Source organism: Hylobates moloch, unplaced genomic scaffold (genome assembly GCF_009828535.3).
Source record: "Hylobates moloch isolate HMO894 unplaced genomic scaffold, HMol_V3 SCAFFOLD_12, whole genome shotgun sequence".
NCBI classification, from domain to species: domain Eukaryota; kingdom Metazoa; phylum Chordata; class Mammalia; order Primates; family Hylobatidae; genus Hylobates; species Hylobates moloch.
Window position 1 is genome coordinate 204876 of NW_026652287.1, and position 26509 is coordinate 231384.

The 26509-nt window shown below is 40.8% G+C and overlaps 1 protein-coding gene across 6 annotated transcripts; it reads right to left on the reverse strand.

The window, feature by feature from the left end:
• Positions 1 to 452: 452 nt before the first annotated feature.
• On the reverse strand, positions 453 to 25437 carry ZNF84 (zinc finger protein 84). Of its 6 annotated transcripts, XR_009209028.1 has the most exons (7): positions 25268 to 25437; positions 21066 to 21270; positions 14357 to 14483; positions 13578 to 13673; positions 3835 to 6789; positions 3304 to 3393; positions 453 to 705 (listed from the first exon to the last, which is right to left on the reverse strand). XR_009209028.1 is itself a non-coding variant. In XM_032168191.2 (5 exons), exons 2-5 carry the CDS (start codon positions 21078 to 21080, stop codon positions 4811 to 4813), a joined length of 2217 nt encoding a protein of 738 aa, XP_032024082.1. In that variant the 5' UTR covers positions 21081 to 21270; positions 25268 to 25437; the 3' UTR covers positions 453 to 4810. The 6 variants fall into 6 exon arrangements, 2 of the variants coding, with proteins under 2 accessions (XP_032024082.1, XP_058281453.1); XR_009209027.1 differs by having other exon boundaries at positions 453 to 3393; XR_009209029.1 differs by having other exon boundaries at positions 3320 to 6789.
• Between the last annotated feature and the right edge of the window lie 1072 nt (positions 25438 to 26509).

Sequence of the window (26509 nt, forward strand, 5' to 3'; positions counted from 1 at the left end):
CTTGCCCAGGGCAGGGAGAGTCATCAGCAGAGAGCCTCCACTTGTGAAGCTGGCCTCAGCTGAAATGAGCTGCTTCACCTAAGAAATCAGCATCACTGAAGAAAATAGCTGCTTCACCTAAGGTTGCTTCCTTCCCAAGGCAGCCTGAGTCTGGGTGATGGGGTGAGCAATGCAGGGTTTTAAGGGCCTGGCCGTCTTGGTTCAATACGAGGCACTCCAATGGGCAGTACATGTTCCAGAGTTCCCTGCTGGCTCCAATGCAGTGCAAATTGACTTCTTCCTCAGCTCAATGTTTTCTTAACTTCTTCTTCGATCATTTCACAGCTGTTGATCCTCAATAGACATCTTGCACCCAAAGTTCTCAGTAACCACTTTCAGAGAACAAGTTACGACATAGCCTGATTTCCTCTGTTAGAAATATTTGGGTTGTAACAAACACAACTTGAGCCAGATGAAGCAAACATGAGAATTTATTAGGATATTTGAAGTATCTCACAGAAGAATTCAACAATCAAGACATGAAAAGGGCAGAGGTGGACCTGGACATGAAGACCAAAAGAACCAGGTACTGGAACACAATCGGGACTCTTTCTTGATTTTGCTTTCATGATGGCTTCATTCTTCTCTCTCACTGCAGACCATGTTTCTCCATGTGGCAGAAAAACAGCCACTCACTGCACCCACATTTAAATATAGCTTGTGATGCTAAAATTACATAGACAAAAGAGATAGTCCTAGCTTTCTAGAAGCTTTCTAGTGGGAAACATAAAACATGCAATGATTATATTATCACAGTGCGAAACACACGTACAGGTTCATACAGATTCAATAGGCATTAACAAGGAACAAGGGCATTTCAATTGCAGATTTGCAAAAACGTAAGTGATAATAGAAATCTCAAGGAACTACAAGTTGTTCACAGAGGCCAGAAAATATTGCATAGGAGGAAAAAGTTTTCAGAAATGACAGGCATTGTTTTGTACAAAAGTCCTTGCATACCATAAGGAGAATGTTACACTTTATGTTACACAATAAGCCACACGATATTTCAACATGAGGCATGTGTAATCAGGGTTGTATTTAAAAATAATTACTATGTATACATGTGAAAAATGGACTGAAAAATGATAGCAAGGTGCAGAAAACATGCATGCATCTGCAAGGGTTATGGTTGGTTAAATTTATCAGCAGTTAGGCCAGGGGTAGGTGTTGAACATCTGAAAGTTTATTGGTACCTCTATAGACTAGTAAGACCTCTGAAATTGACAACATGGACATAGATTACTGGAATGACCAAATGACTGCAAAGGTCTCAAATGCAGATTCCAAATGCCTACTGCTGTAGATTTTGCTAGAAAGTTACTTTTGATAAATATGGCATTCTGTGGGTGCATTTTATGTCAACATTCTAAAAGTGATGTTCCTGAAACTAAAATATCACAAATATATGGACCCATAGATAATGATGTCAGATCCCGCAAGAAAAAGCCACACAGAAGGCAATCCTGGTACAGGTCTCAAAATTCAGTCTGGACCTTAAGGAAAACCCACTACTTAGTAAAAGGAAAACAATGTAAATTGTCCTTTGTAGAACTGTGCACAATTCCAGGTCAGTGGGAAAATCCAGGCGGTAAGAGAACAAGAAAAGGTGATGCTTCCTGTATTTGGCCTCCTTTAGTATGCTATCTCAATGTACCTTATTGTGCTCCATAAAATCAAAAATAAATCCACTCTAACTTTAAAACTTTCTTCTTGATGTAGAATTTGTGGTAGGAACCAATAAGGGGCAATGCAGAGACATAGATTTGTGATTTACAAGGTAATTTCAAAAACACACTAAAAAATCTCTAATTTCAGAATCAGAGCTCTCATGACACTTTAGATGGTGAGTTCCAGTGATTACTGCACAATGTATTTGAACCTCTGCATTAGTTCTTAACTAGACCTCTGCTGTCAGCATCAATCCTCTCCATAACACCTGACGTTTAGAAAAAAATGTTTGTTCTTGGGCAATCAATAGGCTAATGTTGAAGTTCCATTATCTAGTGTAGGAAGTATCAGGTTTAACTGCTTAATAGTTAATGGAATAATCTAGAATTTCCAAGACCTAATGAATCAATCTCTGGGATTGGAAAGAGAATGATGACAGATGGAAAGAAAAAATAGGGCAAAAATCACAAAGTACAACATCACCCTGTAACTGTTCATTTGCATTAGTTGGTCTTCCACGTCTAGTAAATTGAATTTGAGATATTAAAAAGTAAGAAGTTCTTTTTCTTTTTTTGAGACAGAGGCTCACTCGGTCGCCCAGGCTGGAGTGCAATGGCGTGATTTTGGCTCACTGCAACCTCTGCCTCTCAGGTTCAAGTGATTCTCCTGCCTCAGCTTCCCAAGTAACTGGGATTACATGCACACGCCACCATGCCCGGCAAATTTTTTTTATTTTGAGTAAAGACAGGGTTTCGCCATGTCGGCCATGAACATGTTGGTCTTGAACTCCTGACCTCAAGTGATCCACCCTCCTCAGCCTCCCAAAGTGCTGGGATTACAGGCGTGAGCCACTGTGCCCAGCCAGGAAGTTCATACGCTTCAGTATGAAAAGTTGGAAAATTAGATGCTTTAAAATTATAGCATGGAAAGACAGAATTATTTGGCTGTTGAACCGGTATGCTGGTTTAGAAAATTATTCTCATTTACTTAAAATTCCAACTTTCCCAAAATGTTGCAAAATCAATAATTAAAGGAGAAAATACTGTTTAAGGTAAAGGTGCGAAATACCATACTGACACAACAATTTGAACATAAAAGAAGTCTTGAGTTTTTCTAAGTTTGCAATCAAGCTCAATATTGGACTTTTCTAAATTTCATCAGCATACAAAAAATATTAACTTTGCCAAGCAACATTATTGAGAGAACATTACAAAATCCTTACTTAGCTAAGGGATTGTTCATGCATTTTTATGGAAACATACTTATATAGTAAGTTCTCAATGTGAAGTTTTCCATGGGGATAATGCAACTAGTGAAACAAAGTCAAATACATTTCAAATGATAAAATGGAAATTTTGTTTCCTTATACAGATAGTTCCTGACTTAAGAGGATGTGACTTACAGTTTCTCAACATTACAATGGTATCCATACAACTATTATTTTTCACTTTCAGTATTCAATTACATCAGATATCCAACACCTTTTTATAAAATAGACAATGCATTAGAATGTGTTCTGAGAATGTTTAAGGTAGGCTAGGCTAAGCTATGATGCTTGTTAAGTTGGGTGTATTAAATGCATTTTTTACTTACAATGTTTTCAACTTACAATGGGTTTATTGGGATGTAACCCCACTGTAAGTCCAGGATCATCTGTACTTTTCCAGGGACCACAGAAATTTGCTAGAAGATAAAATAGGCGTCCTTGAATGTCAAAAATGTTTTTCCAGCACAAAATTCCCTAATACTTTACATCTTCAGAAATGTGATTAGTAATTCATTTATCCATCTAATTTTTACAAGATATTTTATGCAACACAGAAAGCATAATAGCAGCACAAAATATCCATGATACTTTATCACAGTAAATTAAAATAGTGGCATTTGGGTTACATATCACTCAAGATACATATATATATACTATATGGAGGCACCTTACTAAATGAGAAAAAGATTTGATACAGCACTACTTTATTTCATTTAGTTTGGGTGTTGTAATGTAGTTCACACATCTTTATTTTGCTCATTCAGTTATATATTACTATGGTTATTCTGTGGTTCCTGCCTTTGCATATTTATTTTATATAAACTGTTACTCAGACTCTGAGGATGCATAAGACTTACATAATGTTGGCATCAGTTACTGAATAGAAAGGTCCGTAAAAACAAAAGACCCCTTATGTATGTCTATAAGGAAAAAGAAATGGGTTATCACTTAAGGTACTTATTCATGTAGCCATGTTACATGAGTTTCCATTTTTTATATTATTGGTAAAAAACAAAAACCAGTGGTGTGTAGTGTTGTCTTCACAGACATCAGAGGCACTAAAAGGCGTATGCATTTCATACTCCCAATTACATTAAATTATATGTAAGTCCAAAACACAAAACATATGTGACACTAGAAGATAAGCCACAAATACCACTAACAAATGTCTTAGATGTTTCAATGACCAATTTATTCACGTATTTTTAAAACTTCACACTTCAAAGTGAACATCTGTCAACCACTTAGAATTGGGTATTTTTGGTACCCATGTCTACAAAAAGTGTATGGCTTCCCTTGACAGTACTATATTGAGGGGCAAGTGTTCCCAGGGTCTTTAAATTGTTAGGTTCTCCATAATATGAATTCTCCAAAATACAAAATAGTCTGGTTACTTGTTGCACTGTCCCATATTTAGTACTTTCATAGAACTTCATTCCTAAGGGCATTTTCTTATGTACAATGAACTGTCATTTCTTCAAAATATTGCCTCATTTCCTGCATTCATGGGGTTTTCCCTCATCCCCAGTGGGAATATTTCTAATAGCTTAAGAGAGTTGACTTCTGGAAGGCTTTTGGATATTCACAGGACTCTTCTTTGCTGTGAATGTTCTACTCCATAAGGCTTGACTATGGTTTTAAAAGTTTTTGAGATCCACTGCATAGATTCACTCTACTCTATGAATTATGGTCAGCTTTCCATATACCACCTCATTTAGAGTTCTCATCCTCATGGAGTACAGACACCCAACACGATGTGACTGTCTAAAAACATTATCATAATTGCATTTCCTGAAGTCCAAGATAATCTGTCAAAGACTATTAACTGTATTCCTAGGATTTTTTTACTGTATGAGTTCTCTGATGATTGATGAGCTGTGACTTCTGTGAGAAAGCTTTCCCACATTCAACGCATTGATAAGGCTTCTCTCCTGTATGAATTCTCTGATGATTAACCAGCTGTGACTTCTGAGAGAAGGCCTTCCTACATTCACTGCATCCATAGGGTTTCTCACCCGTATGTGTCCTTTGATGTGGTATAAGGTGTGACTTCCGAGAGAAAGCTTTGCCACACTCACTGCATTCAAAAGGTTTCTCTCCTGTATGTATTCTCTGATGATTGATGAGACTTGACTTCTCCCTGAAGGCTTTTCTACACTCATTGCATTCATAAGGTTTTTCTCCTGTATGAGTTCTCAGATGTCTAATTAGCTCTGACTTCTCAAAAAAAGCTTTCCTACAAAGACTGCATTCATAGGGTTTCTCTCCAGTGTGAATTCTCTGATGGGTATTTAGCTGTGATTTCTGGGAGAAAGCTTTTTCACAGTCCCTGCATTCATACGGTTTTTCTCCAGTATGAGTTCTCTGATGAGTTGCAAGACTTGACTTCTCACCAAAGGCCTTCCCACATTCACTGCATTCATAGGGTTTCTCCCCTGTATGTGTCCTCTGATGTGATATGAGATGTGACTTCTGACAAAAGGCTTTCCCACATTCACTGCATACATATGGTTTTTCTCCTGTATGAATTCTCTGATGATTAGTGAGACTTAATTTTTCACTGAAAGCTTTCCCACACTCATTGCATTCATACGGTTTTTCTCCCGTATGAGTTCTCTGATGTCTAACGAGCTGTGATTTTCTGCTGAAGGCTTTCCCACATTTACTGCATATAAAGGGTTTTTCTCCTGTGTGTGTCATCTGATGTGATATGAGATGTGACTTCTGGGAGAAGGCCTTCCCACACTGAATGCATCCATGAGGTTTCTCTCCTGTATGTGTTCTCTGATGATTAATGAGACTTGACCTCTCTCTAAATGCTTTCCTACACTCGCTGCATTCATAGGGTTTCTCTCCAGTATGAATTGTCTGATGTCTAATAAGCTCTGACTTCTCAAAGAAGGCTTTTCTACAATCACTACATCCAAAGGGTTTTGTTCCTGTGTGAGTTCTGTGATGTGTAACGAGTTGTGACTTCCTGCTGAAGGCTTTCCCACATTCCCTGCATTCAAAAGGCTTCTCACCGGTATGAATTCTCTGATGGTTAATGAGATTGGACTTTTCACTAAAGGCCCTCCCACATTCATTGCATCCATAGGGTTTCTCTCCTGTGTGTGTTCTCCAATGTGATATGAGATGTGACTTCCGGGAGAAGGCTTTCCCACATTCGCCACACTCATATGGTTTCTCTCCTGTATGTGTCCGCTGATGGGATGTGAGCTGTGACTTTTGGGAGAAGGCTTTCCCACACTGGCTACAATTATAAGGTTTTTCTCCTGTATGAGTTCTGTGATGTGTAATAAACTGAGACTTCTGGGGAAAGGTTTTGCCACAATTACCACAGCCAAAGGCTATGTCTCTTATATGTCTGCTCTGATGTTTAATGAGACTTGGTTTCTTACTGAAGCGCTTCCTACATTCACTGCATTCATAGAGTTTCTCCCCTAAACGATTTCTATGATATATGATAATCTGTGACTTTTTATAGCTCTCTTTATATTTATCACAGTCATAGTATTTTAACCAGGTTTCAGTATCCTCAGGCTTGGAATGGAGAAAAAAATTATCAAACACATTAAAGTCATCTGATTCTGCTTTTCCATAATCTCCTTTTGGAATAAGCAAATCTAAATGATGTTTTAAAATCAATCCATCTAAGTCACCTTCATTGTTTGATTTCCTTAAAGGAACAAAGTTCATGTTCAGATTGAAATTTTTTCCAAATGCATCACATTCATGACCTCTTTTTATAATTTTAAGCTTGTCTTGGTTATCCTGGTGCCACATCATGTTACCATCTACTTTCCAGACTTCTATAAAGGAAACAAAAAAAATCTGTTTGGTTGTGCTTTCTAAAAACAAAACAAAACAAAACAAAACTAGAAATGCTATGCTGAGGGGTTGGCTGCTTTTAAGGCTTAGTTTCCAAGTCTGAAATAAGTCCCAAGCATAATAACTATCTTCTAGGTATTGCGAGGAAATGCTAAAAACAGAAACAGGAAACTGACTGGAGATTAAGTCACCTTTGGTTGTTGACAAATATGTTTATTAAATGGGGAATGTGAAAAACACATGAAAAGCAATGAGAAGCAAAGAAAAAAGGTTGGAAGAAGCTTTGACCCAATGTTTTGAGTAATTAATTCACTCAATACTTTCTGAGTATATACTATGCCCAGGCAGTGTGTGAGGTACTAGAGACACAAGAGAAAAAATAAGTTCCTGTAGGCCGGGAGCGGTGGCTCATGCCTGTAATCCCAGCACTTTGGGAGGCCGAGGTGGGCGGATCATGAGGTCGGGAGATCGAGACCATCCTGGCTAACATGATGAAACCCCATCTCTGCTAAAAATACAAAAAATTAGCCGGCATGGTGGTTGGCACCTGTAGTCCCAGCTACTCAGGAGGCTGAGGCAGGAGAATGGCGTGAACCCGGGAGGCGGAGCTTGCAGTGAGCCGAGATCGCGCCACTGTACTCCAGCCTGGGTGACAGAGCAAAACTCCGTCTCAAAAAAATAAAAATAAAAAATAAAAAAATAAGTTCCTGTCATTATAAAATTTACACTGTAATGGAAAAGATAAATAATATTTTAAAAACAACAAACTATATACTGTAGTAAATACTGAGAAGAAAATGAAAATATTTGAAAGAATAGTCATTTCAAGCTTAAACAATGAGAAATATTTTGCGTATTGTTTCTCATTTCTAAAGTTTTATTTAAACTTGCCATATGCATCTTCACATTACTATTAAGAAAGCCACTTAATGCAACACATTTTCAAAACCATATCATCTTTCATCTAAACTATTCAGGCACAGAACTTTAAAATCCATGTGTACTTTCACTAAAACTATCCCAAGACTCAAGTTCCCATTCTAAAAATAATCTGACAGTTTGACAGTCATTTGTTACATAGCTCTATTTCCATTATCCTCATGATATAACCATTTATACTATTGTAAGTGAACTTCAAAATATGTATTTTTTGAGATAGGGTCTTGCTCTGTCGCCCATATTGAAGTTTAGTGTTGTGATGCAGCCTCAGCCTCCCAGGCTCCCAGGCTCAAGAGATCCTCCTACTAAGCCTCCCAAGCAGCCAGAATACACAGGTGTGCAACCACATGGCTGGCTAATTTCGTTGTTGTTCTTGTAAAGATAGGGTCTCCCTATGTTGTCCAGGCTGCTCTTGAACTCCTGGGCTCAACCAATTCTCCCACTTTAGCCTCCCAAACCAGTAAGACTTGGTCTCTCCCAGAGTCTTGGGGTTTCAGGCATGAGCCAACATGCTGGGCCCATTTTTCAATAAAAATCTACATTTCAAATTTTTTGTGAGGTTGTACCTAGAGGTAAGAAAGATAATCAGTAATGTGAAAACATTCTACAAATTTAAATGTCAACTGAAGGTAATATATTTGTAGGATTTATATGGTGGAGGTAGAATCAACAAGATTTGCTGATGTATTTGGTACAGAGAAAATAAAGGGAAAAAGAGAATCAAGAATTACCCTTAGGTTTGGAGTTTGAACAATTTGGTAGATTATAATGTTTATGAATTGAGGAAGACTGAGGGAGAAATATGAGGGTTAAAATCAAGACTCCACTATAGACATATTAATTTTGTTTTTTGAGACAGGGTCTTGCCCTGTCACTCAGGCTGGAGTTTAGTGGTGCAATCATAGCTCACTGCAGCCTTGAACTCCTGGGCTCAAGTGATCCAACTCAGCCTCCTGAGTAGTTGGGACTACATGTGCATGCCACCATGCTCAAGATAATTTTTAGAATTTTTTTGTAGAGATGGGTCTCACCATGTTGCTCAGGCTGGTTTCAAACTCCTAGGCTCAAGTAGTCCTTCCACTTCAGCTTCCCAAATTGCTGGGATTACAGGTGCAAGCCCCCACAGTTGACACTGTTAGGCCTAATATATTAATTTTGAGATGGATGTGAAGTTTCAATAAAATGGTATCAGAAAATATGGGTGCAGAAAATGAAACATCTATAAATTAAACTTACATTCATGTTATTTTAAATGTTATCTAATTATTGAACTATTAATACTTAAGTATGTGTTTTAAATTTACATCTGCCTTCCCCCATCTTTATTTTTTTCCTATTAGAAAAATGGAATTGCCTTATATTTGGTCATTTGTGGTGTATCCCAAATAGTCCCACTCTCTCCATCACTTTCTCTGCTATATTCTAAACTATCACATTACCTCAACGAAATACCCTTCTACTTGGTTTCCTTGCTTCCAATTACATTTTCTACTTGGCAGTCAGACTAAACTTTGATAATTCTAAATCAGATTTTACTTTTCAAAATTTCTTGACTCAATTATAAGTCCTTTGTATTGCCTACAAGTTGAGTATGATCTAGTTCCCATGCTCTCTCCAACTTATCTGTATCTCTCAGGCATACTGACCTCAGCCACATGGGCTTCCATTCCGTTTCTAAAAGTAACTAAACCATTTTCTGACTTAACATATTCTTATTTATCATTCCTTTTGGAGACACTTTTCCCCATGCTCATTTCACATCTTTCATGTCTACAATTAGTTTTCCCATGTCATTCTCTGTTATGGACTAAATGTGTCTCCTCAAAATTTGTATATTGAAGCTTAACTCTCAGAATGGCTGTATTTGGAGATAGGACCTCTAAGGAAGTAAGGTTAAATGAAGTCATACGGGTAGGACCCTGATCAAATAGGGTTATTGTCTTTACAAAAATAGATATGAGGCCAGGCACACTGGCCCACATCTGTAATCTCAGCACTTTGGGAGGCTGAGGCAGGCAGATTACTTGAACCCTGGAGTTTCAGAGCAGCCTGGGCCACACAGTGAAACTGTGTCTGTACAAAAAAGAACCTGTTTTTAATTAGCCAGGTGTGGTGGTGCACACCTGTGGTCCCAGCTGCTTGAGAGGATCACTTGAGTCCAGGAGGTCAAGGCTGCAGTGACCCATGATTGTGCCATTGCACTCCACGCTGGGTGAGTGAGACCCTTTCTCGAAAAAAGAAAAAGAAAAAAGAAACCCCACAAGAGATCTCTCTCGATCTCTCTCTCTTTCCATGAACACACCAAGGAAAGGCCATGTGAAGACACAGTGAGAGGGTGGCTGTCCACAAGGCAGGAAGAGAGCCCTCCCCAGAGAGATTACTCACTCTCTCTCTCCATGTACACACTGGGGACAGGCCATGTGAACACATAGTGAGAGGGTGGCTGTCCACAAGGCAGGAAGACAGCCCCTCCCCAGAAAAAGATCATGGTGGTACCTTGATCTTGGGACTTTCCATCTCCAAAACTGAGAAATAAATTTCTGTTGTTTAAGCTCCCCAGAATATGGTATTTTGTTATAGCAGACTGAGCAGACTAACCCATTCTCTTATCTAATTTATTTCTGTAATAACACTTAGCAGGATCTGAATTTTTTCCTGCTTACTTAGTACCCTGTTCTTTTTTTGTCCTCTACCAAGTAAACACTATGTTGGCAGGAAATATATATCTCTAATGCTCTAATATACCCATAGTACCTAGCACAGTAACTTAAAAATAAAATAAGTCAATAAATATTCTATTTTATCTGAAGCAGTCTGGATAGAAAAGAGCATCAGGACCAAAACTACCATCCACAGAAAGCCCTGCTTGCAAGACTGGCCCTTGGCTGGCATCTGAGAACATGGGTTTCAGGAATGTCCCTACTATTTCCTAACTGATAATTACTATGCCGAGACTGTATACAAACAATATGATCAGCACATGTTAGGCAGAGAATACCTACATGACCAGCTCCCAGTAAAGACCTTGGGCACTTATCTCTAATGTCTTTCCTGGGCAGAAACATCAAACACATGCGTTACCATATTTTTGCTGCAGAGGGATAGTAAACTTTGACCCTTACGGGAGGGAGGGAGCTTAGGAAGCCCGCACACGGGTTCTTCGAGACTCTGCCTGTGCCTTTTTCATTTGTGATCCAGCTGTGTCCTTACAGTGTCACTGTAATAAATCTCAGTCATAAGTACAAATATGCTGGGTCCCGTGAGTCCTTCTAGTGACTCTGAACATAGGGGGATCTTGGGGACTCTGACACACAGCCTCCATTTGTGTAATCTTGATAATTAGCTCTCCACTGCCTTGCAATAAAACATATGCTCAGTGTTTTAAGTGCTCAATTTTTTAAAAAAAGAACACAAATATCTCATTTTCTTAACTAAGTGTTATGCTTCTGCAACTTATTTTCTGGTCTTACTTTGTAATCCTTTTCAGTAAAGGATTAAACCCACTAGGTGAGTGGATCTCGACTAAAAAGGGCACATAAAAACAAGAAGTTTCTCAAATTACAAATCCCAGTCTTACCACATAAAACAAAAACAAAAAACAAAACAAAACAAACAAAACACAGGCATGGTGGCACACACCTGCAGTCCCATCTACTCAGGAGGCTGAAGCAAGAGGATCACTTTAGCCCAGGAATTTGAGGTTGCAGTGACCTATGATCACGCCAATGCACTGCAACGTGGGCAACAGACCAAGACCCTGTCTATAAAAACAAAGACAAGGCTTTTGGAAAGAAATTTATCGAATATCACATGTTCTATAACTAAAGTGAAGACATTTAATTATAAGCCCCTGCATCTATGTGTGCAAACAAAGCTCAGGGACCAACCTTCTAAAAAATATTATATATACTATGATCAGGTCACAGATGGGACTTCAGAAAAAGCTGAGAAAAATTTAGGTTGGGGTAGTAAAGGAACATTTCATAAATATGAATGCAGTGAAAATCAAGTTCCTATGGAAAGGATTAAGAATTTCTAGGTAACTAGTATAATACCATCAAAAGTTCAAGATGTTACATATCTGAAAACACTTGAGAAATGTTTAAATGGAACTGACCATGAATGTGAGGAAGGAAGAAATGACTGAATAGGCAGCAATAGAGTCATACTATGGAGGTCCCTGAAAGCAGAGATTACAAGTCTGTAGCAGATGCTACCACTGCCTTGCCCATACTCTGACATGATTCCTACCTGAGGCACTCACAACTCTCTACCCAAGAACTTTCTTGAGCTGAAAGCACAAGATTGGTCTGTATGCAGGGACCCCGGACATTCTGGATACTATGGCAGAGCAAACCTCAAGACTGAGAGATGGGAGTTAGTACATAAATACCTGGGCTTCCTGGTACCTCAGAGTGTCAAGACTGAGGAATATTCTCACAGTACCTCAGAGGAACTCAGGAGAACTGAGCATCCACCACCCACAGCAGTAGTCGGAGCGTCAGCCCATCCTTCACTGGCATTAATGCCCCCAGCACTTCCATGGTCTGACTTGCCCATTCTCTCACTACATTTGTGGGGACCATGACCCCAGTAAGTTCTCACACTCACATAAGTATCTGAGGGTCTGCTTTTGAGGTAACCTGAAGTAAGTCAATGTCAGAAAGTAGATAATGAGTAAAGAGGTTCAACTGATCAGAGTAGTGTGGGATGCTTTAGGAGATAAAATATGGTGGCATCATTAAGATAGCCTGTAAAATATTAGAATCTGGATCTATCCAGCAATTTGACAACTTCAGAAATGAGACATCATGGACCTAGTTTTAAGTGGAAGTTGAGGGAGGAAGACTTTAAAAAGATACTTTCCCAATAGAAAAAAATTTTTAAACCACATGAAAGGATGGTAGAAAGGGGTTATTCAGCCATGTGCGGTGGTTCACACCTGTAATCCCAGCACTTTGGGAGGCCAAAGCGGGAATCACGAGGTCAGGAGTTTGAGACCAGCCTGGCCAACATGGTGAAACCCTGTCTCCACTAAAAATACAAAAAAAATTAGCCAGGCATGGTGGCATGCGCCTGTAGTCCCAGCTGCTCAGAAAGCTGAGGCAGGAGAATCTCTTGAACCCAGGAGGTGGAGTAGTGAGCCAAGATCACACCACTGCACTCCAGTCTGGGTGACAGAACAAGACTCCATCTCAAAAAAAAAAAAAAAAAAACCACAAGAAAGGGATTATTCATATACTTCATGGTGTCTAATCTATAAAAAAAAACACAAAGGAACCTATTTAAAAGGGAGGATAAGGATAAATTAGGAGAAATGATGGCTCCATTTTCTAATATAATGAGACTGAACAGATGGGGGTTTTTGGGCATCAGAGAACCCAAATTGAAGACAAAATCAAGATGCTTCAATGTACAAATGGAGGTGTCTTTGACCACAGGGGAAGGAGGGACTGAATGGGATCAAACATATGAGAGGACAGAATACCAAACAAGAAGTCAAGGTCCTAGATGTTACAGAGAATAACGTCATGGCCAAGATAAGCAGGACACATTTCATTTTAAGCTACAAAGAAGCTACATCTAAATGTGACTTACTTCAGTAGCTAATGTCAATTGTTCTGAGATACCACTAAAGGTTTAGAGATTTTGAAAAGAGATCCCTAAAGCACATTTCAGAGATGCCAACCCATCACTGACCAGCCAACCCATCAATGACCAGCCAAACCATCAGTAACCAGCCCACCCGTCACTGATCAGCCCACCCATCACTGACCAGATGACACAGGGCTTCTGCTCTCTCCCATCTGCCTGGTTCTCATACACTCACCTGGAGAATCTGAACTTGGAATTTCTCCATCTCCTACCCATGGCTCTTCTCCTTGCTCCAATTTGAAGATGACATCTGGTTTCATAACTTCATACCCTGTTAAGGGAAAAATCACAAAGGCCTTGGGCCCAACCGCTTGGGGTTTAGGGCCTCTGAAGATGAGCAAGGTTTCACATCAAAGTTGGTCTGATGAAGTTGTACCTCAACAGAGTAAGCAATTCTCAAAGTTACAGTAACGGTCTCCCTTGGTGGCTAACAGGGTCTAGTACAAAGCCACTGAACACTTCAGAGGCTCTGGAGCCAGTAAGCCTGGGTTTACATCCAGGCTCTTTAATTTACTAGCTGTTAGTTCTTAGGAAAGTTACTTAACCTCTCTTGGCCTCGATATTCTCATCAGGAAAAATGGATAATAACTGTACTTGCCACACAGGATTGCTCTGATGACTAAATGAGTTGATATACGTAAAGCACTTGGTATAAGATGTGGCATATAGTAAGTTATATGCATTAGGTGCTACCACTACTGCTCAAACTATTACTCAAACTATTACTACTTAAGTTTCAGAGGCTGCATAACAAACTTACGACTTCATTATTGAAAGGTGAGAACCAAATACTTCCTTGGTGTCATAGTCCAAGCAATTGTGATCTAAGTTTCAGGTCTAAAATCATTAAAAATTTCAGAAGCCTAGCTATAGGCTTCTGAAACTTCCCAGCAACTAAAAATAAAAGGCAATGCATTGGGCATAGTCCAAGGTCCTTAAGAAAGCTTTTATTACCCAGTGACACTAAGCTGCTATAGTTCTCCAACATCACATCCTTGTATAAATTCTTCTGAGAGGGATCCAGTAGCTGCCACTCCTTTTGGGTGAAGTCCACAGATAAATCGTCAAATGAGAATGACTCCTGTAAGAGCACAATCCTGGTAAATCTGAAGCAGTTAACACTGTATGATGTAAGAAAAAAATATTGGAGCTTGAGCACTTCATTCTCATAACAAGTTATACAAAATGCCTACTATGTCCCTACCTTTGCATATTTTGTGTGATAAAATGTCATTGTGCATTCTTCCATCCTTCCATTTATACAACTGTTAACCTAAAGATTAAAGAAAGCCTCTCCAGAAGAAAACGATGTTTGTTTAGGAACAGAGTACTGCCATGAGAAGACACGTGCCACAGTAAACTACATGTGTATCCAGGGAGGTAAAGAAAGACGAAGGTGTCTACAGCCATTACAATCATACCACCCTCAAGGCGCCCGGTCTCGTCTGGTCTCGGAAGCTAAGCAGGGTCAGGCCTGGTTAGTACTTGGATGGGAAGAAGGACAAAAGTTTTTAAAGGAAAAAAATGAGACGCATCACATAATTGTTTTGAAACAGTTATCCTTGGCTACAAAGATCAATAACAAGGGTGACACCAGTCCAAAGCTGGACAGGCAGCTGCTGGGCAGATGTCCCAATAAAAGTATTTTTTGTGTAAGGCTTCAATGGCCTTTGTACAAGGCTGTGGCTTTTGCAGTCTTTTGTGTTAATTTTTATCAGGCATGCAAGTGTGAGAACACTTTTTTCACAGGCTTCCCAAGCTCTACCTGTAGGGGTTAAAAAAAATTAACACTAGTGACTCCATTTTGATTCTGACAACTTTCACAGAAGACATGCAAACTGGAATAGGTGACTTTAAACCCCCTGAACCACCAATAAAATCTTCACTGAACCTCAAATTTGGCACTGGAAGAGGTAGTAGCAAAAGAAAGAAAATAGGATAGGCAAGGTGGCTCCCACCTATAATCCCAGCACTTTGGAGGCCAACGCGGGAGGATCACTTGCGCCCAAAAGTCTGAGACCAAACTAAGTAATATAGTGAGACCTTGCCTCTACAAAAAAATATATAAATATTAGCTAGCTATGGTGACACATGCCAGTAGTCCCAGTTACTTGGGAGGCTGAGATGCGAAGACTGCTTGACCCTGGGAGGTCGAGCCATCAGTGAGCTGTGATTGCACCACTGCACTGCAGCCTGGGTGACAGAGTGAGACCCCACCTCAAAAACAAACCGATACACTAAAATACCAAGAAGGAAAATAATAAAATAATACTCTCAAAAGTCGCATTGTCTTACATAGGGCTGCAAATACGCACTTACAAATAAAATATAATAACTAAGAAATAAAGGAGAGCACAGTGTGGATAAAAAGCAGGCAGCACTCCACTCTATTTGAGTGTAGAGTTAGGCTCTATGGAAAAGGTAAAATTGAAATGGGTTTTAGAAAATTAGTTGTTTTCCACAAAAAAAAAGAGGATGCAAAGACATTCTGGGAGGCAGCAGCTCTGATTTAAAAAAAAAAAAAAAAAAAACTGTGAGGACTGAGGAGATACAAAAACATCAGTCTGACAGGATAATAGGGAATGGGATAGTGATGAGATTAAAGGCCACCAGTGGGGGCTGGGGCAGAATGTGGTTAGCTTAGCTAGGACACTTTCTTGTTGCCAAGTTAGCCATGAAAGACCTTATAAGAAAGGGAATGATAGAACCAAACAGATTTTAGAAAGGTGACTAGATTTTGGATCAAGATGAATTTCTGTCTCAAGGTCTCCTAAGATAAAAAGAAAACAAAAGCACACATCTTTTAAAAATCTAGAATGCCACTGGAAAATCAAAAAATAAATTTGACCCTCACAGCACACAATACACTTTAAGAGGAGTCAGAGAATTTGAAGACAGATCAACAGAAACTGTCAGTTTTGAACAGACAGAAAATGACTTAAAAATGAACAGAGCTCACGACACTATCAAATAATACCAAAGACTCTAACGTGAGTGTCATAGGAGTCCCAGAAAGAGAAAAGAAAGAGCATGGTGAAAATAAAGTCTCAAGAAATGATAGCTGAATATTCTGTAAAACTGGCAAAAGATATAAACCAAAAAATTCAAGAAGTTCAGTGAATGCCAGACAATAAACATAAGGAAATCCATACCCAGACACATCATAAATGGCTAGAAAGAAAAAAAATCACATCACTTAAAGGGAACAGCAATTCAGATAACTGCAAATTTCTTTCTTTCTTTTTTGAGACAGAGTTTTGCTCTGTCACCCAGGCTGGAGTGCAGTGGCACAATTATACCTCGCTGTAACCTCTGCCTCCTGGGCTCAGGTGATCCTCCCACCTCAGCTTTCTGAGAAACGGGGACTACAGGTGCATGCCACCACACCCAGTTAATTTCTATTTGTTTGTTTTTGAGATACAGTCTTGTTCTGTCACCCAGGCTGGAGTGCAGTGGCCCAATCTCAGCTCACTGCAACCTCTGCCTCTCAGGTTCAAGCAATTCTCCTGCCTCAGCCTCCTGAGTAGCTGGGATTACAGGCACCTGCCACTACGCCCAGCTAATTTTTGTATTTTTAGTAGAGATGGGGTTTCACCATGTTGGCCAGGCTGCTCTTGAACTCCTGACGTCAGATGATCCACCCACCTGGGCCTCCCAAAGTGCTGGGATTACAGGTGTGAGCTGCTGTGCTCGGCTGAGAGTAAGCAAATTAATGACTGTCTTAGGCTGGGGTGGGAAGAGGGATTGCCCAAAACTGTCACAAAGATTGTTTTGGGGTGAGGAAAATCTTCTAAAACCAGACTGTGATGATGGTTATACAGCATAAGTTTACTTAAAAATCACTGAATTATACATTAAAATGGTGGATCTTATGGAGGTCATACTTCAAGAAAGCTGTTAAAAAGATATTACAAACTTGTGCCAACATACTTGACAACTTAGACAAAACAGCTACTTTTTTTTTTTTTTTTTTGAGATGGAGTCTTGCTCTGTTGCCCAGACTGGAGTGCAGTGGCGCAATCTCAGCTCTCTGCAACCTCTGCCTCCCAGGTTCAAGCAATTCTCCTGCCTCAGCCTCCCAAGTAGCTAGGATAATAGGCGCCCACCACCACGCCTAGCTAATTTTTTGTATTATTAGTAGAGACGGGCTTTCACTATGTTGGCCAGGCTGGTCTCAATCTCTTGACCTCGTGATCCACCCTACTTGGCCTCCCAAAGTGCTGGGATTACAGGTGTGAGCCACTGCACCCGGCCAAATAGCTATATTCTTTGAAAAACAATGAACCCAAAGTAACAAGAAGAAACAAAATCTGAATTAATCCTGTAACTGCTAAAGAAACTGATTCCACAATTTAAAACTTTCCCTCAAAAAAAATGCAAGATCTATGTAGTTTTAGTGGTGATTCTTCCAAACATTTACTTAAAATGATCTGGCCAGGTGTGCTGGCTCATGCCTATAATTTCAACTATTTGATAGGGTGAGGCAGGAGAATTGTTTGAGGCCAGGAGTTCCAGACCAGCCTGGGCAATATAGTGAGAACCTGTCACTACCAAAAAAATAAATAAAATAAAAAATAAAAAATTTAAACTAACTGTACTTAGTAGTATGTGCCTATAGTCCCATCTACGTGGGAGACATGTTTGATTCCAGGAGTTCAAGGCTGCAGTGAGCTATGATTGTGCCACTGCACTCTAGCCTGGGTGACAGAGTGAGACCACGTCTCTTAAAACAAAAAGAAAAAAAAAGTTATTGCTGATGTTTTTGTTAATATGAAAAATCCAGTCAAATCTAAAGAAAAATCATCAGAACTAATAAGTGAGCTTAAGAAGTTCCTGGCCAGGCGTGGTGGCTCGCACCTTTAATTGGGAGGCTGAGGCGGGTGGATCACGAGGTCAGGAGTTCAAGACCAGCCTGACCAATATGGTGAAACCCCATCTCTGCTAAAAAAAAAAAAAAAAAAAAAAAAAAATTAGCTGGGTGTGGTGGCACACCTGTAGTCCCAGCTACTTAGGAGGCCGAGGCAGGAGAATCGCTTGAACCTGGGAGGCAGAGGTTGCAGTGAGCCAACATTGTGCCACTGCACTCCAGCCTGGGCAACAGAGTGAGACTCTGCCTCAAAAAAAATAAAAAAGTATACAAAGTCAATATGCCAAAATATAGCGTATTTCCATGTTTTAACAAGAAAATTCTTTCAAATAACAAAATTTCAGATACCATTTACTGTACAAATGGCTAATGGCAGGTTCTGGGACAAAAAGATAAACCTGTGCCTTGACAGATTCTGTCACGCTGGAAAGCAGTGTTCTATCTGATCAAGAAGAAATGATCAAAGTAACATGTCACCATTTTGCAACTCCCAATGAAATACTCCATCTATGCAATGATCATTTAAAAAATGTTGGCCGGGCGTAGTGGCTCACACCTGTAATCCCAGCACTTTGAGAGGCTAAGGCAGGCGGATTGCCTGAGCTCAGGAGTTCGCGACCAGCCTGGGCAACACAGTGAAACCCCGTCTCTGCTGAAATACAAAAAATTAGCTAGGCGTGGGAGCGTGTGCCTGTAGTCCCAGCTACTCAGGAGAATCGCTTGAACCCGAGAGGTGGCGGTTGCAGTGAGCCGATTTGTGCCATTGCACTCCAGCCTAGGTGACAGAGTGAGACTCCATCTCAAAAAAAATAAAAAATAAAGAAGCCACCTCAACTGGGGGAAGGACTGCAGTTGCAAGTGCAGTGAATGCCACAAAATGCGAAGTGAAAGAAGACAGAAGTGGCCGGGCGCGGTGGCTCACGTTTGTAATCCCAGCACTTTGGGGGGCCGAGGCAGGCAGATCACGAGGTCAGGAGATCGAGACCACGGTGAAACCCCGTCTCTACTAAAAATACAAAAAATTAGCCGGGCGTGGTGGCGGGCGCCTGTAGTCCCAGCTACTCGCAGAGGCTGAGGCAGGAGAATGGCGTGAACCCGGGAGGTGGAGCTTGCAGTGAGCCGAGATCGCGCCACCGCACTCCAGCCTGGGTGACAGAGTGAGACTCCGTCTCAAAAAAAAAAAAAAAAAAAAAGAAGACAGAAGTGAGCATACACTACAGCAGACAAAATCAAATATAGTGTTTAAGGACGCACAGATAGGAGCAGAACTATAAAGTCAGGAAATGGTGACCAGAAAAGGAACCTGGTTACCTCTGTCAGGAGGAAGAGGTTGTGACGATTGGGAGAGGGCACATGAAGGGACTCATCTGGGCTAAGAATATTCTATTTCTTGACCTGAGTGGTGGTTTCATGCATATTCCACTGATAACAATTCATCAAACTGTATTTTTTAAAACGTACTTTTCTGCATGTAAATTAGGCCTTACAGTTTAAAAAGGTAAAAAGTAAATAATTATGGTCACGAAGTCCTGCTCTGGCATTCTACCCTTGGGACATACTCTGAAGAATGCTATGAAAAATGCCGTAAGGTTCATGCGTTTATTAGCGTTTCTCTTGAGAACATTACCCACCACAGTAGCCCCCACCTATCCACAAAGGAGATGTTCCAAGACTCCAGTGGATGCCTGAAACCAGACAGAACCAAACCCTATAAAGCCTGCGCTTTTTTCCTACACATACATACCTATGGTGAAGTTCAGTTTATTAATTAGGTACAGTAAAAAATAAACAACAATAATAATAAAATAAAACAATTATGACAACATAGTGTAATAAAAGTTACCACACACTGAGACTATAACTTCTGCAGTTTGAGGTGTGACGGCAGAATTACCATGTATTTATTTTTCCTTCTTCGCAATTTCATGAATAGATTTGTTCTTACTGTAGATCTTAGCAACCTCAGCCTATATTTTTCGTTATGTTGAGAACTTTCACCTTCTCACTTAAAGCTTCTCTTTGGTATATCCGAATTACTAGCATCACTACTTTTATGTCTGGGAGCCATTATTAAGTAAAATAAGGGCTACTAAAATACAAACACTGCAATACAATACCATGAGCTGATCTGACAGCTCAGATGGCTACTAAGTGACTGACAGGTAAGCAGCATATACAGCATGGATCTGCTGGACCAAGGGATGAGGCAGGTCCTGGGTGGGATGGTGGAGGAGTTCATCATGCTACTCAGAACAGGAAGCAATTTAAAACTTACCAATTGTTTATTTCTGAAATTTTCTATTTAATATTTTCAAACCATGGGAAATTGGAAAATTGAAACTGCAAAAAGCAAAACTGCAGATAAGGAGGAACTACTGCATATCTCTCATTCATAAGACTTCATCAAGGAAAAAGAAATGGACACCCGATAACCAAGAAATATTTACTTCCTATGGGCAATCAGTTTGCTTTTACTTTTAAACTATGTAAAGCGTATAAAAGCTCACATTTCTCTATTACGACTACCAAAAATTTGAAAACAAAGTTTGCAGCTCAAATGCAGTAATTATGTAAGATGTTATGGCTTTAAATATGCTATAAATACTCAACCCTAAGAACCTGTCATGGTCCAGTAGTTAATATATCACTGTGCTAATTTTGTTCCAATCCTGATCATCTATTCTGAGGCTATTTTCCTCTGATTTCTTAACTATTTAAACTTTTCTTTTTCACTGGAAGGCTTATACATCTCTTCTAATTCCCTGGGAAAAAATAAGAACTCAACAGTCAACTCACCTGTAACATGGTCATTTTCTGCTGCTGTACGAGATGATCAGCAAGGCTGAGATCGGTTCTACTGTGCGTCTCTTCTGCTTCTGCCCCAAAACTGTGGAGTGAGATCTCAGCTAGGTCTTCTACACTGAGAATGAATTCCTGGTTCCAGGAACTCCTTTCTTATCTCACATGAGCAGGCTTATTTGTAGGGACCAGGATCTGTGGACTTCGGGAGAAATGTACTTCAACTGGTATATTCACACTGCACATGAAATCTCTTTCCCTATTGCTAGGAACTTGGAATTCATGATCATCTAAGGCCAGAGGTACACTTGCTATATAACTGAAACAGCGCTCTCAGGGAAACAGAATATAGTAAAGTGGAACAGTGGCAGCCTAGGTCTCTGCAAACAGATAAAGAAATATCAGAAATAATGTAATTGTGAGATTCACTCAATATTCACTGTGAATGCTGAAATGCAAATCAGTTTAACAGGTGCTGTTAGGAAAAACACAGTTTATATGATTTGTATTAAAACAGATTGAGTTTCAATCAACTTTTTTCCTTTACCAGCTAGATGACTTTTGGCAAAAACAAACAAATTTCACCATTCTGAGCCTAGTTTCCTATTAAAATCTTCTAGTAATATATCCTTTTGTCTGCCAATTCTATCCATTTCAGAAGGAAACGGGTTAAAATCTCACAATATGACTAGAGATTGGTCAGTTTTTCCTTATAATTCTGCTGATGTTTGGATTATATGCTTATGGCTATGTTGTTTGATGTGTCAAGGTTAAATAGGGGTTTTTAAAAATCATTGTGTAACAACGCTTCATTCCCCAAATAATGCTTTTTGCCTTAAAATCTATTTTATCTTACATGAAGTCTGCAACATCAGCATTCTTTTTTTTTTTTTTTCCTTTGGTAGGGTCTTGCTCCCTAACCCAGGCTGGCATGCAGTGGCACAATCATAGCTCACTGCAACTTTGAACTCCAGGCTCAAGGGATCCTCCTGCCTCAGCCTCCCAAGTAGCTGGAACTACAGGTTTGTGTGCCTCCATGCCCAGCTGTTTTTGTATTTTTTTTCTTTGTAGAGACAAGATCTCACTATGCTGCCCAGGATAGTCTCAAACTCCTGGGCTCAAGCGATCCTCCCACCTCAGCCTCCCAAAGTGCTGGGATTATAGGCATACAACACCACACCTGGCTTCAGCATTCTTTTCGTATTTACCTGGTATGTTATCATCTGTTCAACTACACTAAAAATCTCAGCATCATTATCTTTGTCCCTTATAAGCAGCTCAGAGCTCAACTTTATTGGTGTTTTAAAAAAAAAAAAAATCCAAATTAGTCAGGAGTGGTGGCTTATGCCTGTAATCCTAGCACTTTGGGAGGCCAAGGCAGATGGATCACCTGAGGTCAGGAGTTCAAAACCAGCCTGACCAACATGATGAAACCCCATCTCTACTAAAAATACAAAAATAAACCAGGTGTGGTGGCAGGTGCCTGTAAGCTCAGCTACTTGGGAGGCTGAGGCAGGAGAGTTGCTTGAACCTGGGAGGTGGATGTTGCAGCGAGCCCTGCCATTGTACTCCAGCCTGGGGTAACAAAAGGGAAACTGTGTCTCAAAAAAAAAAAAAAAAATCCAAACCAACAGTGTGTCTTTTAACTGACAAATTGATTTAATGTTTACTGTGGTTACTGTTTTTTCCCCCTCCTTTCTTGCCTTCAAAGCCTCAATTTCTGTATTTGCTAAAATGGTGAAGATAAAGTGGACCTCACAATGGGAGTCTAAGAAACAAATGAGGTGTTAAAAGGAAAGCGACTGGGGCCTTGTAATAACAGTTACAGCTAACGTTCCAGTGCTTTCTGTATGTGAGACAATATACTAAGCATTTTAAATTTAACTCTTATGCACAACTCTATAAGGCATTTAACATAATCTCCATTTTACAGAGAGAAAACTGGGACAATGAGTGATTGTAAAATGTGCCTGTGATTGCACATTTAGTAAGTAGCAAAATTTAAATGTTAATTCTCTATCCTGCTACGTTCAAAGCACGAATACTAAAGTCATATTGTCATTTGTGCAAATCTACATGCACAAACACACACAACATAAATCCTGGACTCAGCTCCTATTCCCATGCATGCATTCAGTCACTAATTCCCACAAAAATACAAATGAAGGACGGCCTGCCTCAACCCTGTATCACACTAACAAGCAACACTTTAACTTCTTTTTCATGCCTTTTTGTGGTTCAAACTTCAGTGCCAACTCAGAAACACACAGCAGTTTCTTCCAGTTATACAAGAAATGACTACTTTATACCTTAAATTGTGATAATACATAAATCTTAGAACAAAAGCTGGCACACAGTCATACAAAACATATACTAACTATAATTATTATTATAAAAGTAAAATATAATGGCAAAATATAAAAAACATACACAAGCTAAATAAGAACTATTATCTATGATCTCACCACAGGTAACCATTCTTGAGATGATGGAAACTATTGTGATATTTTTCATACAATGGAAGCATATGGTCTTATTTAAAAACTGTCTTTTGTTTTTTTCCCATTATGTGAAGAACATCTTTCCAGGTCAATAACCTTATTTCTGTAAGATATCAACAACTTACATAAAATAACGAAAAAATAAAATCCTACTCATAATTGAAAAAATACATAAAATATGTAGGAATATCAAGACCCATATGAAGCATACTAAAAACACCAATGAGAACTATAAAAATAGAATTAAAGAAATTTATAATTCGATTTTATTCTGGGATAGGAAGACTTCATATTGTGAAGATAATTTGACCTCAAATGATTTATATAACTCATTCAACTCCAATCAGAATCTCAAAATTCTAAAGTTTATGTGTAAGAAAAAAGGTTCAAGAACAATTCAGACACTTTTTTTTTTTTTTTTTTTTTTTTTTTTAGTGCAGTGGCGCGATCTCGGCTCACTGCAGGCTCCGCCCCCCGGGGTTCACGCCATTCTCCTGCCTCAGCCTCCCGCGTAGCTGGGACTACAGGCGCCTGCCACCTCGCCCGGCTAATTTTTTGTATTTTTAGTAGAGACGGGGTTTCACCGTGTTAGCCAGGATGGTCTCGATCTCCTGACCTCGTGATCCGCCCGCCTCGGCCTCCCAAAGTGCTGGGATTACAGGCGTGAGCCACCGCGCCCGGCCGACTTTTTTTTTTTTTTTTTTTGACAGGGTCTTACTGTGTTGTCCAGGCTGAAATGCAATGGCATAACCATAGCTCACTGCAGCCCTCAACTCCTGGGCTCAAGTGATCCTCCCAACTCAACTTACAGAGTAGCTGGGGCTACAGGCATGCCCTACCACACCGGGCCTGGATGCTTTTGGAAATACAAAATAATGAGTGTGAACAGGCCCACTGTAATACATATAAATTATAATCATTATAACATTTGACACTGGCTCCAGAGAGATTATACAGATGAAAAAAAGCAGAACTGTTTAAATATGCAAGAGTTAGCATGTAATAAATGTAGCATGTCAAAGCCATCAGTAAAACTAAATTATTTAATATGAGAATATTTGAAAGAAAATAAAGGTAGCTATTTCATACAACTACTTCCAGTGGGCTAAATTTTAAAATAATGGAAACCCTGAGAACGTCTAAAAAAAAAAACCACAGGTGAATGAATATATGTATAATTTGAGGGGAGATTTCGCTACACCATAGAAAAAAGCAAAAGTCATTTAAAAAATTTAAAAGTCAATAAATGTAACCATTGAAAAATACAGGGCCAGGCATGGTGGCTCACACCTGTAACCCTAGCGCTTTAAAAGCCTCCTTCGACAGCAGCAGAGCCAGGCTGCGGGTGGATGCGGTCCAGCAGGGCAGCCGCTCCTTAGGGCCACGGCACGGCAACCTGGCTGGCCCGCGGTCGAGGCCAAACGCGCCCGAGGCCGGCGCCTCCACGCCCGCCTGAAAGGACGCCCAGGAGCGGCGCCTCCGGAAAGGCCGTGCCCGCCTCACAGCCCAGAATCCGCGCGGCTCCGCGGCCCACGGCATCTTCACGACCCGGCCCAGCCCCAACCCGCCCCAGCCCCGCATCCGCGCGCGGACGTCCAGGGCCTTGAAGCCGAAGCTCCCCGCGGCCACTCCCGCGCGCCTCCCCCGCCATCCCCGGAGCCCCGAGCGCCGGGCCCGCAATAAACGCACTGAACTCACAAAAGACGCCGCCGCCGAGTCGCGCCCGCGCCCGCGCGCCCGCGGCCCCGCGATCATGTGACACCACCCGTCCCCGTGTCCCGCGCACGCGCCCGAGCCGTCGGCTTTTGTGCGCTCCCGGGCGGCTCCGAACGGGCCGGGACGAGTCGGGGACTGCACACGCGCACACTCGCACGCGCGTACACGCGTACACTCCCCTCTCACGTGGCAGCGAAGGACAAAGAGGAAGAAAGGGCCACCTGCAAGCTTTGCCACAAGTATATGTGCGCATGCGCGAAGGACGGAGCCCGGCGAACTCAACTTCCCACGGTGCCCCGCGTCCGGAAGTGCCTGTCGCCTGGAGATGCAGTGACGCCAAACGGGCTCACACGGTTTTCTGAGAAACATAAAAGGAAACCGAATCCACCAATATTTTTTTCTTTTTTTGAGATGGAGTATCGCTCTGTCGCCCAGGCTGGAGTGCAGTGGCGTGATCTCGGCTCACTGCAAGCTCCGCCTCCCGGGTTGACGCCATTCTCCTGCCTCAGCCTCCTGAGTAGGTGGGACTACAGGCGCCCGCCGCCACTCCCGGCTAATTTTTTGTATTTTAGTAGAGACGGGGAGTCACCGTGTTGCCCAGGCTGGTCTCGAACTCCTGAGCTCAGGCAGTCCGCCCGCCTCGGCCTCCCAAAGTGCTAGGATTACAGGCGTGAGCCACCTCGCCCGGCCCACCAATACTCAATTGGTTTGACTTCAGTTGAGGAAACCAGAAAAAATTTAAATATATTTATGGAAAGAAGGTAAGAATTAACAGAAAAAAGTTGATCCATAACTCGAGTCGTAGGGAGAATTATAGGTAAGTCATGATGCTGATGACAGCGAGATGGGGCCAGGGAGATGGAGGAGAGGGAGGAGAGAGATGAAAAAAGAGACATAACCACAGACAAAATGTCTCATTGCCCGATGTGCACAGAAGCCAATACTATGGCACCAGGCGTTTGAGAAAAGAAAAGCTTAATTGCGAGTTGACCAACAAAGTGACAGGAGTTTAGTTCAAATCTGTCTCTGTGCTGCCCTTAAGGCAGCACTTTTGTGAAAAAAGGTTTAGAGGGTGGATTCTGGGATTCACAGGTGAATGGTGAAGGAAAGAGGAGGTCTGGAAAGTCCCCGACCATGTGCAGTTGTCTCTTCAAGCCTCTTCTTGGGTCGCATGTGCAAATTAAGGTAGAGTTAGTGTGAAAAGTGCAGTGGAAATTCAGGCTG